The sequence below is a fragment of the Phyllostomus hastatus genome, unplaced genomic scaffold, assembly GCF_019186645.2.
Source record: "Phyllostomus hastatus isolate PE091 unplaced genomic scaffold, TTU_PhHast_1.1 phas_contig_40, whole genome shotgun sequence".
NCBI lineage: Eukaryota > Metazoa > Chordata > Mammalia > Chiroptera > Phyllostomidae > Phyllostomus > Phyllostomus hastatus.
Genome location: NW_025333872.1, coordinates 50,996,460 through 51,014,441, shown reverse-complemented (window position 1 = coordinate 51,014,441; position 17,982 = coordinate 50,996,460). Strand labels below are relative to the sequence as shown.

Below are 17,982 nucleotides of genomic sequence, written 5' to 3'. Positions count from 1 at the left end.
AGCCAGTATTGATGGATGGATGATTCTGAAAGTATTCATGTCACTCACATTGACCTACTTTGCTTACACCCACTGAATCTTCTTGACTGAGCAAACTTATCCACAGCTTTTGCAGAAGAGAGCTACCAAGTTGTTGCTAGTGACATCTCGGGGTCATAACATATTTTAATTGTCAAGTGAATGGAATATTTTGGCCATTCACTTTGTTTTATATTTCTAGATATATAATATTGTCATCAGAGAATGTGGCTTATATTACTTTTACTTGTGGAATATACTGTGTTTTTTTGTGACCTTCATGCATTTTTAAGAAACAAGAAGAAAACATTAATAAAATTTTTCCAGTTCAGAATATCTACTAAACTTATGTTTTTAATTATTTTATATCATCTGAGATGTGACCTTTAGGCCAGTCTTCCTTCGTATGATCTGTCTTTTAGGTTATGTGTTATAATTCTGTATTCCTTGGGGATCTTGTTTTATTGTGAATGTTTCATACTTTATATTACTAAAATTTATTGTAAACTTAATAAAAATCCAGATGTGTTGAATTTACCTCATACATTAATTAAAATAATCCATATAGGTTGAATCCACACAAAGTATGATAAGGATTCTTGGACTCTCTGCAACCTTACCCAACTACCTCGACGTTGCTACGTTTTTGCACGTTAATCCCTTCATTGGACTTTTCTATTTCGATGGCCGTTTTCGACCAGTTCCTCTTGGACAGACATTTCTGGGGGTTAAAAGTGCAAATAAGGTAAATATTAATTTAATAATTATACTTTTTCTAAAATACTTCTGTTGATGTATTGTTTAATACTTATTTGGGATCAGAGACTTCAAAGGACCATTTCAGTAGTATTACAAATATAAAATCCTAGACAGAGCCAAGCAGTTTCTTAACTATAGGTAGGAATGTAATTCCTCTTCCAAAAAGTTGCTTATAGTAGTTTGCATTGCTATTATCAATGTATATTTTTGTATTCTCAGCTATGAATATAAGATATATAAGAATATACATTTCAAAAAGTTATTTTGATATGATTGAAAGCCAGTGTTAAATATTATCTAAAACAAATAACCTTGTATGCAAGTAAAAAAAATTTCATGATAGCAACTATTAAGGGAAGTGCTCTGTTTAACTTACAATGTTTTATCATACTATATCAATTATAAGTGGAAAGTTTAGAAACTCATGATGTGATTCAGTTGTTATGGAAGAACATTGGAAAATGGTGTGTGTGATGTATCTGATTCAGTATAGGTAATTACTTTGGCTAGAATTCAACCTAAAATACACTGAAAAATTATTAGCAGTTTTATTTGGAAGAGTTGTTTCTTGAATCATTGATGGGGAGTAAATTACCTAGTGATTATCTTATCTATCTCGGTCAATATAAAACATGAATTTCAGAATGCTAAAGTATTTAAATTATTAAAACAAAAAATCTGAACCATAGTCATTTTAGATGTATTCAACATTTTCACCCCCTCCAGACTCTTAATAAATGTTGAGTAAAGAGATGCAGTCTGTGTCCCATGCCTATTCCATGCCTATTCCTAACCCTCCAAAAAGGAGGGTTAACCACCTCCTTTTTGACTGAAAACTTTTTCATCATTAATAAGGAAATTATTACTTTACTTTAATGAATTTGATATTAAATTTCCAATTAATCAGAAATATGTTCTACATATGCATTACAGAAATAGCACATGTCTTTGCATGTCACTTTTGTGTGCCATAATATTCTACTGGTAGTGTTCTAGTGATTTTGAGAATTATACAGGAAAACTCTGTGCTTTATAGAATGAAATAGAAGAATGGCTGAAGAATGGGTTTGTGTGGGGAAAGCAGAGAAAAGAACTTTACAGTTATTCTAAAATATGTATGACTAGTTTATTATCCTTTAAATTATTGTCTTTAAAAAACTTGGCACTCTCAGAAACTTAGTACTCTGAAAGTATTCTATGATGTGTTTTTATTTCTATTTTTAAATTTCATTGTGATATTTATGTTGCATTTGCTATTTCTGAGTTCTGGCTAGTCTGAAAGTAAATAAAGATGCATTGCAATTGACAGTTTTTTGTAAGTAGAAAGTTTATACTTGCCTCATTTGATTTTTTTTAACGTTTTAAACACTTGAAGGTGCAACAATTGAATAACATGGACGAAGTATGCTATGAAAGTGTTTTGAAGCAAGTAAAGGCTGGACACCAGGTATATTTTATACTGTTTTTAGACAATACTTAATGGTTAAAATTAGTAATTATTATGTTGTTAAGAAAATGTTTCTGGAATTCCGAGAGATTTTATTTCATAATTTTTTAGCCCAATGGGTAATAAAATATTTATAGATAATATAAACATACTGATATTAAGAGTTCATTCTATTTTGTTTATTTTTATTCAGTAGATGACAGAGAAGAATTTTATTCTTTAACTTTTTAAAAAAAATTTTAAAAAGCACCAACCTGTTCTTATACTTCAAAACTTTTAATGGAAATTTTTTTATATAATGTAAAAGTTTTAAATGTTATATTATTCTGATTTCCTGAAGTAGTGTCATTTGAAATAGATATAATAAAGTTTTGTATTGTTTTATGGTGTTTCGAAACTAAGCAGTTTCACTTTTAAATTCCATTGTCTCAACTGCTCCAGTCCAGATTTTTAAAGAAAGTGGAATGCTAACTGTTGCTTAGAATAAAACTTAATCACTGCCCAATTGTATATGGTTCTTTGAATCACTTATTTTTTTCCATGTTGTTAGGCTAAAAAATATGACATGTGAAATGAAATATTTTCTGGTTCTTTAATTTTTAAATTTGTTGTAAGAATAGTGGAATCCTTTCATTTCCAGAGTAAATATTATGTGGAACCCCAATAAAGCAATCAGAGATGAATCAGACTTGAGAGCATGGAACACTACCTGCTGAGCATTCTTGATGCACTTTGTCCCCTCTTAAGAAAGCTTTAAAATCAGTTTGTTAGCTAATCTCAAGAGAATGTCCTTAATTTTAAGAATAACTTTTAAGGAAAAAAAAAACATGACTGACTTGTGTAATATTAGTGGTTTACCTTACCTCATGATTAGTAAATGCCTAAAACTGCTAAAATTATCTTGCATTGAGTATCTCAGCAGCCAATGAGGCAGATACTATTATCCTCATTGGACAGATAAAGAAAATTAGGTACTATGTGAAATAAAGTAGCACGTCCCTGTCATTTGATGAGTGCACTTACACATCCAAGCCTTGTGGGTGCCGAGTCTTCAGTAACCATTGTTTCATATCACTTTATTTTCATTTATTTTTATATCAGTGTTATTCTTTGATCCTCATTATAAAATTGCTTTGTGGGTTGCACTGCTCATCATGTCCAAGTAAAGAAATGTAAAAAGCCAATATTCTTTTTTTAGATCAAAAAATAGTCCCAAATACTAGTCATTTATTCTGGGTCAGGAGACAGGAAACTTTTTCTGTAAAAGAGCCAGGTAGTAAATAGTTTAGGCTTTGTGGACCTTATACTTTCTGTCATATCTACTCAGCGCTGCTGTTGTGGCATGAAAGCAGTAGGGACAGTGTATGAACAGTTGGGCATGGCTGTGTTCCAGTAAAGCTTTATTTACAGAAACACACATCAGCTGCATTTGACTTGCAGGCTGTAGTTCGCCAACTTCTGTTCTAGATTGCCATATGAGATTTAATTTAAGTGAATTAAATTCTTAATTCTTTAGGTCTGATGATCCTAAAATGCTATCTAGAGAAATTTTGGATTTCACAGAGAACCCTAAAACAAAGAAATGTCCTATATGGCCAGTATTTGTAAAAGAGTAGGATAAATTCAGTGCAATTGGGGACATGTAACACCATTCACATTTATTTTCAGCTTTTATATTATGGAAGATATAAACTTAGTAGCTAAAGGGTCTATAAAATTATATGCTATTTTAAAAATATGTAGTAAATATTTAAATGTTTTCTCTTAAACTTTTTAAAAATAGAGTTCAGTTCTAGAGCAGTTTGGGGGTCACAGCATAACGGAACAGGAAGTAGAGAGAGTTCCAATACACTCCCTGCCCCCCACAAGCACATTTTCTTCACTATCAGCATCCTGCACCAAGGTGGTGCATTTCTTCCAATCAGTACACCTACATTGACATGTCAACCTAAAGTCCATGGTTTACATTAGGGTTTACTCATGGTGGGTGTTACACATTCAGTGGATTGGGACAAATGTATAATGACGTATATCCACTATTATAAAGCTACAAATAATTAACTTCACTGCCCTGAAAACTCTCTGTGTTTTCAGGCTATTCATCCTTCCTTACCTTTAACCACTGATCTTTTTACTGTCTCCCTAGTTTTGTCTTTTCAGAATGTTGTATACAGTAGCTACCCCCGACCCCCACCCATGGTTTCTGTTTCTGCAGTTTCAGCACCTGCAGTCAGTCAACTTCGGTCTGAAAATAGTAAATGGAAAAATCCAGAAACAAACACTTCCTAAGTTTGAAGTTGCACACTGACTGTTCTGAGAGGTGTGATGAAATCTTGCTCTGTCCGGTTCTGCCCTTCTCTGTTTTATTCCTTCGTCCAGCATACCCATGCTGTAAGCAGGCCCTTGAATAGTGTCATTTCATTCAGCATCACACTTAGCACCTAATGACCAGATAAGTGGATACTTGCTACACTACTTTGGAACATAGGACTGCTTCTCATGGAAGGAAATCACTGTTTTAGAATTAAAGAAGGGCAGTTCTTATGACCTCTTTCTTAGTGAGCCTGGTAAATATATATATCCATGTGTAAACACAATAATAAATACTTCCATAGTAAATAGCTGAGCATTGCCATTACTTCCAGGAAAGCACCTGTTTTGAGGCCTGAGGAACTGGGAGTCACTCATCTTTGTAGCATTATAGTCTTTATCATACAATTTATATACCATGCAATCATTTATCATTATTCATTAAGTATTCATTATTATATTACATTCTTTTTCCCATATAACCTTATATTATAAAATATTTCTTTGAAAAGTAGAATTCAGCCTATTTCTAAATGTTGAAAAAAGTAGCAGATAGGTAGGTAAAAATACAAGTAAAACGTCTTTTAAGGGATCCTAGGAAGGTTATATTCTTCCTCTTCTGATGTGGTTCTCGTTAATGTAGGGGCTAACAACTTTCTCTCAAAATCTTGATTTATAGTTCAGTTGCTTTCTGGAGGTGCTTGGTGAGTAGAGAAGAGATCTTGCTACTGGCTCTCTCATACTTGGTGTAAATTTGTTCAGTATACTACTTTTACAAATGAAAGCCGCCAGAAGGCTGGCATTTATAGTAGTAAATTCTGCCAGGACAAAATTGGGAGTGAGGACTGGTTCACAGTACAGGTTCCTGTTTAGAAAGGACAGACTTGGGCATCACACCCAAGGGAGACTTTAGGCCTGGCTGCTCTACGGCACGAGGAACCTGGGAAGGGAGCGTGTGCGAAGCTGAGGTGGAAGTTGTGTATGTGCATCAGCTCCCCATCCCCTTGTGTGTATGTCATGGTGTCCACAACTGTCACCCTTTGAAGGGCGTGAGGCTGCCAAGCTGTTTCCTTCTCCTGCACTCTTGTCTAGCTAAATATGCACTCTGGGTGACTGTGTCAAGTGTGATTACATTTTGAGAGCCCACGGAAACACTTTGGGATCAGAGATCCTTGCCCAGATCTGTCCTTAAGTCCTGCTCTCCAGTTAAGAATTAGGGCTGGATAACGGAGGCCCTGTCCAGGCTGTGTGTCCTAAGGGTGGAGGTGTAGCTGCCAGTCTCTCAGTTCCTAGTTTTGAATGATTAGTGATGTTTATTTTTCATAATAGTAGGATTTTTAATTAATTTATTTTTCTTAATTACAATCTGCATTCCACTATTCCACATCAGCTCCAGATGTACAGCATAGTGGCCAGAAAACCGTGCACTTTACAGAGTGGTCCTCCCCCACCCCCTGCCGATGTTCTAGGCACCCACCTAGCCCCACACACGGTCGTCATGATACTACTGAATAGAGAAACATACATATCTCTTTTACGTTTTTTTTTTAAATTATAAAATACAATAACAAGACTGAGGAAAATTTTCATAGTGCCACTGTTGTTTTACCATTTCAACATTATTATTATTATTTTTATACATATCCTGCTAGTCTTTTTATTCATTTGCTCATGTAGCTTTGGATTTTCCATATTCAACCTTAATTTTAATTATTAGTTGCAGTCCATTACTAAATTATAGTTACTCTGTTTATACAGATTTATATGTACTGTTTTCCAAATGAACACTAAGCATTTTTCATTGTTTCTACAGAGTATTCTCAGTTTTAATGTTTTTAAGACAGAACAGGGAGTTTTTACTTCAGGGTTCATGTGACCAATGTCACGTAAATTCTCTGGACTTTTAATCTTCCCAGGCCTCTGACATAAGGATTATTATTTCCTTTTGTTAAAAGAGAAAATGAACCCAAAACATGTTAAGCAGCTTCCCAGGGTCATACAGCAAGTGCAGAGTCACACCAGGATTGAAATACAGGCCTTTGTGTTGATAAGGCCGCACCTCCAGACTGCACACTGCCCCTTTCCCAGTGAGCTGACACTGATTGTTCCTCTGTTACTGGTTACCCTGCCGTTACTGATGCTTAGCTGTGTACAACTTTATATTATCAAAGGGAGCACTACTGTACCAGTCACCTCTCTTCTTACTAATTTTTTCCTGGTCAAACATATAGTTAGGATAAATTCCCTAAGATATGACACAAGTGGCCACATTGCGTAGTCTTGCCTCATGGTTCTGTGATGCATCTGCACTGGTTACATCATCTGTCACAGCAGACCCACATAGGATTTTATAAACTAAGGCATGTTTGTGTGAATAGTTTTATCAATGTAGCATGATGTAAGATTATGATATGATGTGCATTGGCTATTATTAATTTGTTTTACAATCTTAAGTGTGGTAAGACAGAGTGGTGTTGTACCACTGAAACTTTTTGTTAAGTAGCACCTGGTACCTGTAAATTGTGGTTATGAAGCATATTTTGCATACTATATTTTTCAGGCTTTGTTTTGGGTGAGCACACGCTTTCAATTAGAAAGGCCTGTTTTTGCTTCATGCAGTGACCCTCTGGTCTTTGACCTTTGTAATTGTATTTTTGAAATGTTGTGTAAATATGACTGATGAAAAAGAGACCCAACAAAAAAAAAGAGTTTAAACAAATTTAACCCTTGGACATACCAAAAAGCAAATATGAGGGGAGAAAATTACTGCTAATTCTACCACCCAAAGGTAGTTTCTGTTGGCGTATGTCTTTCCATTTGTTAAAATGTATTTTATTCCCTGTCTTTTCTTAGTTATTTCCATAGATTCTATAATTTATTTATTATGTTTTTCTTATTCAAAAATACGACAGAGCCATAAAGAGAAACAGTGACATTAAAATGTAAATAAACACTTAGATTAAAGATGTCAGATTTGAAAAAAAAATCAGTGTATTTTATGCATTATTGTTCTTTTAGGTTTTTTGTTCCAGTAGGACAGCTTCTACTGAGATTGGGTTATAAGGAAATATTGTTGGTTAAGTTCTTCATATAGTGTCATGTGCATGGGGACTCCTTGGTAAATATACTTTGGTTGTGATGAATTGCCTCATCTTCAAAGATTTAACTTCTGTGTGAGATGGGATGTTGAGAAATATAATGCATTGGGGCTATGGCCCACTGGTTGGTTGGTAGTTGCCTCCAACTACCAGTTGCCTGGTAGTTGGTATTGCTAGTTTTAAAAATGCCCAAGCCAGTGTCTTCACATTACAAGTACTGAATTGTTAAGGTAGCACTTCAGTCTTTTACGTTAATGCAGTCACCTCAAGTTAAAAGCCCTTTTACAACTTAATTTGAGAACAATGCTCTTATCTTTTTCATTTCTTGAAATTACCTGTATTATGTGTATAACTTTGAAAAAGTTGCCCCAAACCAAAATCGTTTCCTGTTTTAGTATTTTCAAAGGGATCATTCTGCTTAAGTCTTCTCTTTGCAAGTTGCTCTGCCAAATACTGTTTGGCCTGTAAGTGCATTTAGCTTGATAAGTGCCAGCTTCTACTGATTGCCTTTGTAGTGTGTCCAGGGCTGCAGTTGTAGTGTGGATACTTGGAAAGGAGGAGTGCTGCACATTTTGATTTTGGAAGCTGAGGTGGATAACTCTTTCAACAAGGCTAGCCATCCTTGATTTAATACATCACACAAGAATTGCTACTTCACAGGGGTCTTGATTACTGAGGCCCATGTTAGAAGTTTGTTTTCAGGGGCTTAGAACCCCTCACTGGATTGTTTTTCCCTTTTCTAGCTTCTTGAAGTAATACCTTCACTAAGCTGTGGTCCTCTGCTTTTATTAAAAAGTTAACAAAGAACTCCTCAATAGTGTAGAGTTTCTGAGTTATGTTTTTTCCTCTCTTAAGTGCGGTTGAATATGTTGTTGTCCCAGTCGCTAGTTGTCTATATAAGCTTTTAAGTGATCCATTTCAGCAAATGAATTTGTATGTATCCCTATCAGAAAATGAAAAAATAATAATTCAACAATCTTTTCACCCTATTATGTAAAAACCTCACAGTCAGATTAGTTCTTCGATTATATTATTCTGCCTAACTCTCATAACTGAAAGGTCTAACTGTATGTGCTCCATTCAAAGAGACTCTTCTGTTTAAATGGTTAGTGTATATATAAATACAGTAAATTATATGTGGGGTGTGTGTGTGTGTGTGTGTGTGTGTGTGTGTGTGTGTAGACAGAAGTAGAAAAGCAGACAGGCAGAGAGCCTTGTCTCTGGAATTCAGTTACAGTCATAACTAACTGCACATTAGTGCAGTGTTATTAAGCTCCCAAGTACATATTCAGTAAAGGTGCTTTTCCTTATTAAGTGAACATATTTCTTGTGGAGCTGTATACTTAACAAACTTTAGCTTTATTTTGTTGCCTTCTAAATATATGTAAAGACTTTATTTATGTATTTTTAGAAAGAGGGGAAGGGAAGGAGAAAGAGAGAGAGAGAAGCATTGATATGTGAGAGATACATCGATTGGTTGCCTCTTGCATGTCTCCAACTGGGGACCTGGCCTGCAACCCAGGCATGTGCCCTGAATGGGAATTGAACTGGCAACCTTTCAGTTCACAAGCAGGCCCTCAATTCACTGAGCCACACCAGCCAGGGCCTAAATATATTTTAGCAGTTAGTGTATAGCAGTAAGAAATTATAAGTTAGCATACTGTAGTCCAAGAAAACCACCACCTGTCTTTGCCATCCCAGTTAAAAATCCTTCCAGTGAATAGCCCTTGATTTTGTTTTCTTATCCCACAGGTCATTTTGACATTTTGTTTTTTCTTCCTAGTTGTGATTTCCCTAAATAATTTCATCAGAACAGCTACTTTTCAGACTGTTATTAAGTAGACTGATAATGTGTCCATTAAAAAAAAGAAACCTATAACTCTCAGGCAAATAAATAATTTTCACAACAAAAAATAATTTAAACAATATACCAATGTATTCATTTTGTTTTTCTTCATTGAGACTACATTAAAACAGAGTAAATTTCACCTTCACTGTGCCATAGGTTTCAGTATACCAGTCATCTAAACTTCCATGCTTGTGTGCTTAATAGATTTTATGTGCATCTTTGCCTTAAAAGTATTAAAAACAGTAGGAGGCAGTTGTGTTCCACTCAAGCATGTGTGATGACAGATGGAGAAAATCTTTTCATGTTGACTTTTCAACAGTCATACTCTGTAAGACTTCAAGCTCTTCTTGGCTATTGGGAAATTAAAAGTTGGCGATTCAGCCTTTAATTTTGATCCATCTGCTCAAACTAATGAGACATCTCATCTGTAAGCTTCTCTTTGTGTTACCAAATGCAAGTACAGCTTTATCATTCCTGTTAATAATTCCCCTCCTCCTGTGTAACTAGCAGAATGGGAAAATAATTGATGCCTTAAATCTATTGAGATTTTTTCTTGTTATACAAACTTTGTTACAGTGATAGGAAAAGAAATTAGAAACTTCCTCAGAGATTATGGCATATTTAGTAAGTTAACTTATTCATTTTTCACATTATCAGAAAAAGTCAAGGTTCTTATTTAGTAGCTTTTTACTCAAAAATCTATATCTAGTTTCAAGGTTTCATAGTGTTAAAGGAGGGAGGAGTCACCTTCAACCTTGGATTAATATTAAACATCAGCCTTTTCTTTAATCAAATGTGTATTTTGTTTTCTCTTCATGGTTTATAAGATTTTAGTAGATGTTTGTTTCTAATAAGAAACCACCTTTTAAGATTCACTAATAATTATAGATTGATTTAACTTAGTACAATCTAAAGGGAGTTATTTTTGTTTCTTAGTATTGCTTCTTAGATTATATAAGATTAATTATGTACAATTGAAACAAATGTTACCACACTAAATTCTCTACTTTAACAATGAAAGTTTCCATTGGCCCTTTTCTTCCTCCAGATACAAGCATCACTAATTAATTCTTGGTACTAGTTTTTCTGTCATATCAGATTTGTCTGAGATACCTTATTTGTGAATTATTTGGATGCTGCTTTCTTGTTCCTCCCTTCCCCAAATGGGATAGATCCCAAAGGAATATAAAGGCACGGTTCTAAAGGGCCCTGTGTGCCTATATTGTGTGGACATTGCCTCCTCGTGTATTGATCACATGCCCCTTCCCCTGTTTCCACCTCCCGGTTTGGCCTTCTTTCAGACCCACGTTATGAAGATGCTCTTTTGTTCGCCTCTGAGCCTTTGCAGAGGTTGTTTCCTCTGCCTCTCACATTCTTCCTTATTCTCTGCGTGGTTGTCCTTCACTAGACCTTCCAGGTTTCATCTTTCTCTGAGAAAGCCTTTTCTTTTACTTCCCTGACCCCTTACCTCTCTATTATGAACTATATATTAACACCATGTATGTCTTCATATTTCTACGTACAGTTTTGGGGTTTGGGGTTTTTTTTTATAGTTTTACCTTTCTTTTCTGGCTGTTTTTGATGAATGCCACTTTTCATTATAAGATTATAAGGCACATAAGAAAAGAGGCGCTCTCTGGCTTTGCTCACCACCATATTGTCATGGTCTCACGAGGACGTGGCACACAGTTGGTGCTCAGGTAGTGTTCGATATGTAAGTAAATGGGAGATAAAGTAGTCTTAAAAGTCCGAATTTACTCTTAAAGGATTATGCGGCAACCACCTTCAAGCAAAATTAAGAATAGTCTTTAGTTCCATGGGTAACTGTTTAGGTTGAGGGGGGAGAACAACCTGGAGATGCAGAATGACATCAAATGCTGCTTTCATTACCTTATTGAGGGACTTTCTCCCCCCTGTAGGCTGTAAAGATCAATGAAACAGTATTGGTATTCTTATCAAAAGTATCATTATATAAATTTACCTTTAATATTATTTTACCTACTTATAGTTGTTTCTATTGAATATATCAAATTACCTCATTTTCTCCTAATTTAAGATATCCATCTGACTTAACCATTTTTTATGATCTAGACATCATCTGTGCCACCAATTATTTTAAGTTAATATGTTATTTCCTTTATTTCTATTCATTAGGCACTAGAGGAGAAACTTTTGAATGCTTTAGAAATTTTACATTTTTAAAAGAACAGAAAAATTCCATTTTTCTGAAATACAGTTTACTTTTAGAGTACCCAATTATGTTCTTGAAATTATATATATAAAACAGTTTTTTATTAACTTTGTAATGTTTTCTTTATTTGCAAAGGGAATGCTTTTTAATATGGCTTATCTGCATTGCATTTTTCCTTCATTGTCATTAACATTACTTTTTTCATAAATCTCCCAGAATTTCTCAGTTATGAAGTAATACATTCTTATAACAAGAGAATCAATGCAAACATGTAAAATGAAGAGAAAAAGCTAATGATGATTTTTTCCTTCCCTCCCCTCACCCCCAGTACCCCGCCCCCGAAGGGTATTGTCTTCTCACAGCACATACACACATACGCAGGTATATATATCTTTAGTCATTTGAGCTTTGCATATTTGGTAATCAATGGTTTCTGGAATTACAGCACAAGTGGGTAGAACACAGTGGAACACTTTGTCTCAAAATGATGTTTAGAAATTTTGAAGATATAAACTTAGTGTAGTCTATTGTATAGTCTACAGATCTTTAGCCAAAATATCAAAAGAAAAAAATGTTATACATTATCTTGGGGAAAAAAGGGAAGCAAAACAAATAATTTTATTTTCATAAAACTTTTTTTAATATTAGATTCATTATGGAACACCAGGGAACATACATAATCATTCAAATCTGAAAAGCAAAGTTTATGCTCCACCCAATTCATCCATTACACAGGGTGGATATAGGTAGGTTTACAGTTGTGAGTACGGGAAACAACATTTTCTATGCAAACAACTGTAAACCCACCTTTGCTCCACCCTGTATAGTAGTATATTGTCTCTGTTTTTATGTATCAAATCAGCGTAACTCCCTTATAGAAGTTATCAACTTTTCCATCCATTATCTCATTCTTCCTGTCTTCTTTGGTGTACCTTTTCATGATTTTATGTTGCCAAATGTGAAGATAGTACAAGTTGCTTTGTTCTCTTACTATGTACTTTTTTTTAACTATATTATTTTGTAACTTTCTTCTGTTTCACACCTCCAGAGTGCTTTGCATGAAAACAGCTATAACTATGGGACTTGGCATATATCCTTTATACAGAGTAGGGCAAAAGGAGGTCTACAGTTGAGAGTATGTGAAACAGAGTTAATAAAGCTATTGTAATAATCATAACCTGTGTGTCTTTTTCCATATGAACAGCTGTAAACCTACTTTTATGCCACTCTGTACATGAAGCCAATATATAAATACATGTTTTCTGACATAAAGGCATGTTATACATAAAAAGTAAAGCCAGTTAAAGTGTGTCAAAAGTAATTTGCAAAGTTTCTTAGTACTATTGACATTTTGGCCAAACAATTCTTTGCTGTGGGGCTGTCTTATACATTGGAAGATCTTTAGCAGCTCCCCTGGCCTCCACCCAGTAATAGCCAGTACTGAGAGATAGCCAACATACTCAGAATATCCAAATCAATAAAGCTATTGGTAACAGTGTAGAATGTGTCTTTTGCTGTACAGCAAAAAACTAAACACACTTTTTAGCTAACCCAGTACTTCCTACATTTAGTATTTTCATTAATTCCATTGAAAACAAAAGCTAAGTTACATAACTTGTTTATTTTATACTATGTTATTTGAATTATTTATATTTTTATAACAGTAATAAAGACTAGGGAAGTACTAAAACAATGTTTGCTAGATTATTTTTCTCTCTTCTATAAGACCATTGAAAATTCTCTAGACAGCTATTCAGAGTACATTAAATTGTCAGAAGTTAATTTGACAGCTATTTATTTCATTTTAGAAAATGATATATTGAATCTCTTTATTAACTAGTTTCTAGCTGATATTTGGATTTAGAAGTAATTCAGGGAAATATTTAATAAGTTTAGTTACCACAGGAATTTGTTGACTATATTTTTAGAGCCATCTTTTGATAAGACTGAACAAACAGTATTTTCATTAAAGCTGAGGATAAAAATATGTGTCCCAAGGAAATCTGATATAACTATTCGTTTGTTTGCTCCAAGTGCAAAAAAGAGAGCTGAACAAATTTCAGTCTAAATTAACCGCTGCAGATTTTTACTATCTTGTTTGTAGCTGGGTTTTTAATCAGTTTTTTTGTTGTCATAGTACCACATTTAAGTATGAAGTATTGGGAAGAAGGAAATATCTCTATAGTTATTACAGTAAAATAAGATTCTGTTTTCAAGAGAATATCATAGTCTCAGATCTCATCGGATTTTTTCTTGGTTTTATAAATAAGTAGATGGGAAATGCAGCTCTAACGATATCATGACAAACACAGTGGGCATTTCCAAATTGTGCAGCATTCATCAAGTTAGTGGCTGTTCCTAAAATGTGGTTAGAGACCTGTGAGGTCTTGTGCAGGATCTAAGATACCAGCCTGCCTGCATACAAATCTGCCACAGGCTAACTGCTTTATATTATTTGTATGTACATGTATACACACTCACAGATAGAAATAGGAGACGCTAGATTAGGGAACAGACTTTATATTTACTCACAGCACATCTTGTTGGTTGCCCCTTCCTAGCTTTCCACAACGATTAGTAGTTTCTGTGTTTGGGGTGATACCACGTAGACTTATCTTTCACATGTGGAATATCAATTTAGCATTTCATGGAGAAATGGGATTTGGTCTTCCGCTTTGTCATGTTTTTGACATAGGCCCAAGCAAACCAGTGGTTTTCCCTTGAGGGCCCCAAATACTAGCTTGAATGATAATTAGATATACTGGCTGAATGCAATAGCCTAGAGGTTTTCACCAGGCAACTATGACTCTTCTGTCACTCAAATCAAGTACAAAGTCATGTATTTGCATGTGTAAAACAGATCGGTAGCTGAAATGCTGTACCAACTGTACAAACTAGGGCCAAGTCAGAAAGTAAAGGGTGCACCTTTCCACAGCAACCCCCACCCCCATGGCTGTGGGTTATCCTCACTGACTGGGACCTCTTTGCATACAGTTACTCAGTTCCTACTGTCTTTACTGACTCAAAGTTAACATGCTTCAGTTTACTGATTTGGGCAAATGCTCTTTACATAAAAAACCATAACAAAATCAGCTTTTCAATTTGAATTGAGTAACAGAAAGCAGTTATAAGTGTTCCACAAATTTGTTAACACTGTGTATGATAAAAGAAGAATATACTTTGTAAATAGACATCTTAAATATTCTATCATTACAGTTTGAATCATTACCAAAAATCTTGTAGGTATGGTATTATTTGCTTGAAAATTAAGATGGATAATACTCTTTTTCCCCCCTTAAATTGTAGGTTGTCTTTATTAAATCATATTTTTGTCATCTTTTGATCAGGTTCCTAATAATTTTATTTGAAATGGCAAGTAGTTTTAAAACCTTTAATAGATCATCATTATGTTCATTTTGACATTGAATTTACGGAAGTACCATAAGTTCATTAGTCCATCTTCTTATTACAGATGACAAAACAAAGCCTATAATAATCCCAAAGTCAGACATCTAATAAGATTTGCAGTTAAAACTAGAGCCATGGCCTCTTCACTTCCCTTTCAATATTTTTACTCCACAAAACTGACATTTTCGTTGAACCAGTTATTGCTCTGCAAAGAGAAGAGAATGCAGAAAATATGTTTGTAAATTTCATCTAAGAAATCTGGCCTGAGGAAATCATCAAAAGTATGTGCAAAAAATCTATAGTAACCCAATAGTTTTCCATCATAAATTTATTAAAGGTTCAGTCCTTTAAAAAATATGATCTTTGAATTTTAAAAAATCATTGTTATATTTTTAAGAAATGAATACCAACCTATGCCTTTTAAATTATTTCAAGTTTCTCAGTAAAGTTGTTCAAATTGATACACCTGATAATATAATGTAAAGTCATATTAAATGGTAAATCAAGGTGCATACTTTTCAGTATTAAAAAAAAATAAAGAACATAGAACTCATCAAGTATCCAGACATAAAAACTATGATTTATAGAAAACAGCATTGAGAACTGGTGGTGTTTAGCTGAGGAAAGACCTATATCGTACTGGAGATATGATAGAAATTCTTTAATATTTGAAGAATTGTTATGTGTAAAAACAAGTTTTGTTTTCTGTTGTCTTAGGGAGCAGTACTGACCTTTGTGCCAGTGAATGGGATGTATAGGGGTCAGATTTCTGGTAAATGTTAGGGAAACCTTTGTAAAACAAAACAAAAAAAACCTTTTTTCCCTACTGTGTGGATCATCTTTTATGTGCCAAGCTCCTTTCTAGTACTTTCTAATTTTCTGTTGTCCCTACAGCAGCCTTGCAAGGGACAGCATTTTACAGGTGAAAACTGAGGTACAGGTAAATTTGCCCAAGTTTGTTCAGTATATAAATGCTAAGTTATGATTGAAACATAGTCTGTTGATTCTAAAACACCACTGGTATTCAAAATAAGTCTGTATGTTGTATAAGTTAGTTTGGCATCAGATAAGAGTTCACTATAGATTGCTAAGAAATTTTTTTCTAAACAAAAATTAGTTTGACTATATCTTAATTATGAGCAAGTAAAATTAGTATTCTTGATTAAGTTTATTTAGTTTTATGTCATAAAATCAGATTAAAATAAAACACTTTTTATGCTTAAGACAATTTTAAAGTATAAAGTACACTTTTTTCTATAGAATAATCAATACTGTTGAAGTTATTTATGTTTATAAATGTACTGAGTAAGTTCTGAAAAGGAATACAGATTGCAAATTGAATCTATATAGGACATATAATTTATTCAAGCATCAGTTAGATGATATAAATTATATTACCTGTTAAAGATATGTGTATGCTTAATGTCTTAAGAAAATTAATTAAAGCATAAGAAAATATTGTATTTTAGTAAGGTAAAGAAAAAGTTTATAGGAAAGGGAAAAGGCATTCAAAGTGCTTACCATTTTAAAAATTGTACTTTTTTCTATTTTTTGTGGTCTTAACAATTGAGACACTATTGAAATATAAATGTCTTATGCTTCTAATTACTGATATTATGAATGCATTGCAAGATAATATTTTACAAGACTTAGCTAAAAATATGATGTTTTTGCTATCACATCACATACATAAGTACACATAGTATACATAGTACTCCAAGTTTTGGTTTTTAAAATTATTACACATTTTGATAATATATATCTTTTAGTTAGAAGATGTAAAGTGTTATGGAATCCTTTTAACCAAATATAGTAGTTAATGATCTATTCAACTCAAACATAGAAACTAATAAATTTAAAACATTTCTTTAAAGAAATTGGTGAGGGATACTTTTCACATTTAGAGTAATGCCCTAAATATAATCCATTAAAAATAATCTGAATCTATTTATCACTTAAAAGCTTAGGTTTCTTGAGAAGAGCTGCAGATGCTCAGTGTGGGAGTCCATAGGTGGCTCGGAAACTGCCAAGTGCAGATGTGGTTGCATAGCTTGGGGCTGCGGGACCACTTCTCTCTCCTCCGGGTACTTTCCTGGGTTCATCTGCATAATCTAATTCATGAAGACTTGTCTGGGGATTATACAATTTTCTGATGTAGTTACAGCAAGATAAATTAACTCTATTTAAGGTAGTTTTTTATTTTTTGTGGGGTAGCTGCTAAATATTTAACCAGGTGTTTTTAAGCTAAAATAAATGCTTTGGTAATTTGTTTGGTTGTCAGGAATATCTGATAATAAATGATAGTGGTTATACCCATGATTAATAAAATAGAGGTTTTTAAAATTTATTACTTTAGCCCTATCTTAATAATAATTTTATTGATATAATCCAAATATAGTAGTGTCTAATCTTTAGCATCTTAGAACATACAAATATTTTCTTTATCCATGCCCATCAATAGGATACTATTTTGGTTAATGAATTTGATTGATTTGATTTATTGTAAATATAGTAGCTCTGATTTAGGACTTATCTTTGACTTCAAAGTCCAGAATTTTGGTGTTTTTCTTTTTAAGATGCTAACAGAATAGCTCATTTTATAAGTTTTTTTTTAAATCACAAATTTCAAACTTTGCCAAAGCATTAAGATAAACATACACATACCTTTAAAACAATATCAAAAGTCTAATCATTAGCAGTTTTAATTTATTAAAAATTAGTTGAATGTTTGCCTATAAGTTTAACTAAAACTATCTAAGAAAATTATTTTGTTGAAAAATTGGAATTTAGCTTGATACCTTACAGTGTAATAAAAGGTATCAGTACAAGCATTAACTCATCATATATCCTATTGTGATTTATAAACTTTAAAAATCAGATCTCTGCTCAAAATAAATCACTC

The 17,982-nt window shown here is 33.6% G+C and overlaps 1 protein-coding gene across 1 annotated transcript in view; it reads left to right on the top strand.

The window, feature by feature from the left end:
- Positions 1 to 17,982, top strand: part of ASCC3 (activating signal cointegrator 1 complex subunit 3) — a 307,023-nt gene that overhangs the window by 114,338 nt on the left and 174,703 nt on the right. The window contains exons 12-13 of the mRNA XM_045843194.1: positions 587 to 763; positions 2,153 to 2,224. Of these exons, the coding sequence (XP_045699150.1) occupies positions 587 to 763; positions 2,153 to 2,224 (249 nt within the window). The remainder of the gene's footprint in view (positions 1 to 586; positions 764 to 2,152; positions 2,225 to 17,982) is intronic.